A 3,288-nucleotide genomic window follows, 5' to 3' on the forward strand; every position below is an offset into this window, starting at 1 on the left:
TATTTTGTAGTGAACTGATCAAAAAGATGTACAATATATATGAATTATAATTTTATTTATTTAAAAAATAATTAAAATTTATTTATGGCATAACTGGATAATTTTTTAAAATGTTTTCATCTATCTCGTTCTACTTTTTAACATTTTTTTTTAAAACAAGAAAAAATATAATAAGAATAAAATTGACAATTCTATTCCTCGATTCAAAGATTATATAATTTTATTAAATATCAAGATGTATTTATAATTATGTCAAATCTTAAAAAAGTTGGTTGTAATTTACCCATATGAAAAATTATTCATTGAATAGATTAAGTCTTTTTATGAATGGATTGATGAGATGGTGGAATGGTGACAAATATGAAATTAACTTTTAAAATTCAACAATTGAGCCCAAAGTTGAAGCCCAATTCTATTTCAGTAAGCCCATAGAAATTGGGCAGTCCAATATAAGAGCCCAAATTATACCCATCAACAAGAAAGCGAAAAGCAAGCACAGTGACAGTGCTGCCAACAATGGAAAGCATTCAGAGGCTCACTCACCGCTTCTTTCCCTTAACCTACACGGGCAAGTGCTTGAACACCATTTCAAGAACCCCACTCCTGATCCGACCCGTGAGTGGGCCTCAACAACCCGTATTTATAGCGCCCAGAAGAGGTCACAGGTCCGGTTTAGCTGCCCGGGCGGGTTGGTTTCTGGGCAAGGGTGAGAGAAAGAATGCGTTGCCGGACATTGTGAAAGCCGGCGACCCAGTTCTTCATGAACCAGCTCAGGAGGTGGGACCCGAAGAAATCGGGTCGGAGCGGATCCAGAAGATCATAGATGATATGGTGAAGGTCATGAGGAAGGCACCTGGGGTTGGCCTTGCTGCCCCTCAAATTGGAATTCCCTTGAGGGTTAGTGTTGTAATACTAATACTCCTGTTGCATTGTGTATAATTTCGCTTTAATTTTAGTTTGGTACCATTGATATTTCGGTAATGCTCTCTTGAGAATATGTGTGTGTGTGAATTCTACTGTTGTCAGTACAAGGGTTAAAAGTAGCTCAAAGATTTTATTATGTGGGAATTCTAGTTCTAGTCCCAATGCTGATTTTAATTACATCTGTTCATGTGGTAGACAGATCATCTCTGTTTTCATTTGTTGTGTTTAGCTTTTGTCATTGTAAATAGATCATTGTTTTGGAAGATACGAGAGAGTACATCAGCTATGCATCAAAGCAAGAGACTACAGCACAAGAACGGCGCCCTTTTGATCTTTTGGTATATAACTATGAAACTTAATACTATGATAGAGTTACGAAACGTTTTTGTTTGGTGAAGTTTGTGGTCTTCTACTTCAGGTTATGATCAATCCGAAGCTGAAAAAGAAGGGCAACAAAACCGCGTTCTTTTTTGAAGGGTGTTTGAGGTAATTTATGCAGAACTACTAGAGCAACAATCTATTACTAGAATTAGATCATTTCTGCCTTTATGTTGAATCTTTGTAATGCTGCCGTGGAACATGTGATGTTGAGATTGATTTCTGCTAAGGAAGTGTAGTGCGGTAAATTGTTTGAAATTAGAAATTGAATAACTCCTTTTCCCATGAATCTTTAAGCGACTCAAACAAGAATGTTTGGCACTTGTGTTCTTCTGCTGCCATATCCATGCAATCTCTATTTTCCCATTTCAATCTCCTGCCCCACTATTTTGTTCATATCGTACTATTCTTCTTTTTCTTATCTCTCTTTCTGTGTAAGCCCACCTCCCCATTCCTTCCTTTTCTTTTCAGCCTAGCCCTTTCCCTTATGAATGTAACTTAGACTCAGCTATGTTCTGCTAACATATTTATCTAGAAAAGACTATAATGGAAACATGTATCTTGATAAAACTGGAAAATAGAAAAAAGAAGTGGAAAACTTACCAAAGGGGCTGGTTATGGTAGAAGGAACACAAGCACAAGCTATACCATATTAAGTGGGCATTTATGAATGTGCTTTTTGTTTGAATCAATTAGTGTCATATACTTCATTATTGATACAATGAAACTTAAAAATAGTTGAGGCTATAGAATCGGACATCTTTTTATTGAAATTCTCCATTGGCTTCTGTTCCTGTTAGATAGATAAGTTAGTTTAACACCATATATTCCCTTCTGGTAGCATACACAGTGGAAATCGTGATAAAGTTGTGTAGATTTTGTCTTGCAAGATGGTTATCGGAGGGCATGTTGTGCCAAAAAGAATTATAGAGACCGAGTTATTATGCTCCAAAGATCCCTGTCAACAGAAAGAATTTATTGACTGAATTAATTCCTGGAGCCGTGCAGTTAACAATGCCTTTTAGTCCAATGAAATTTCGCATTTTAGGGGCACAAAATCTTCTCTTAAGATTGATCTAATAACTTACCTAGCACCTGGGTCAATGAACTAATCTGAGTCGAATGCCAGGTATGGAAATAAACATGGCAACTATAGAATTCATAGTGTATATCAAAAGTTTGATGTAATTTAATTCAAGAGAGAAGATTGCAGATATGAGGGATACTTAGGTTTGCTCATAGTATATGTGACAAGTGCAATTATCTACTATTCCTCTATCAGAGAAGCTAGATGAGAAATCATTTTTTCTCATACATTGTTACATATGGTATGAGTAACAAGAGTAGTGATTGCAATTTATAATATTGTGAAAGCATGGGCAAAGTGAGAAAGATTTTAATATTTCCAATATTCGTAGATTTTTTAAGGCTAGTAGTAGGTAGGTAAAAATATTGTCAACAATCACCTTCTGTATGTGTTGTCAGTTCCAGCACTTATTTGCGTTGTAAGGAACAACTTTGTTCTTATTTCAATGATCTCGGTCAGGCTGTCCTGTGTTCCGACTGTATCGCGATTTATGTGACTTTTTTAAGCACGAGTCACTTAAATCGCAGGAGAGTGGGAGCGCATGAAAGCAAGATTTGATAGCGTGAAATTGCAGAAAAAGGAAAACGTGAGAGTGCTTGGTTACCCAATTAATGAATTGATGAAGATGCATAAGAAAGTTTGGTATTTTTGTGATGTAGATTAGTAGTCCATTGTATATACAATGGGGAGAGAGCTTGAACACCAAATTCTTCATCGAAACAGCAAACCTACTATTAGGCAGTTCTAAGCAATATTTGGTCAGAGGCAAGTCATGCTCATATAGCATCTGTAGCATATAGAGACCCCTTAAAGACTTTAAGTTAAATGCCGCTTTCTGCTTTCTAAATATCATAAAAGCAATCAGTTGTCTCCAAAAATGACTTTAATTTGAACTACTA

General features: G+C 35.9%; 1 protein-coding gene across 1 annotated transcript in view; it reads left to right on the top strand.

Annotated features, from left to right (window-relative positions):
* LOC105157529 (peptide deformylase 1A, chloroplastic) overlaps positions 495-3,288 on the top strand; it is a 3,504-nt gene continuing 710 nt past the window's right edge. The window contains exons 1-3 of the mRNA XM_011073931.2: positions 495-897; positions 1,173-1,262; positions 1,343-1,410. Coding sequence (XP_011072233.1) covers positions 517-897; positions 1,173-1,262; positions 1,343-1,410 — 539 coding nt within the window. The 5' untranslated portion in view covers positions 495-516. The remainder of the gene's footprint in view (positions 898-1,172; positions 1,263-1,342; positions 1,411-3,288) is intronic.

The sequence above is a fragment of the Sesamum indicum genome, linkage group LG3 (assembly GCF_000512975.1).
Source record: "Sesamum indicum cultivar Zhongzhi No. 13 linkage group LG3, S_indicum_v1.0, whole genome shotgun sequence".
Lineage (NCBI taxonomy): Eukaryota > Viridiplantae > Streptophyta > Magnoliopsida > Lamiales > Pedaliaceae > Sesamum > Sesamum indicum.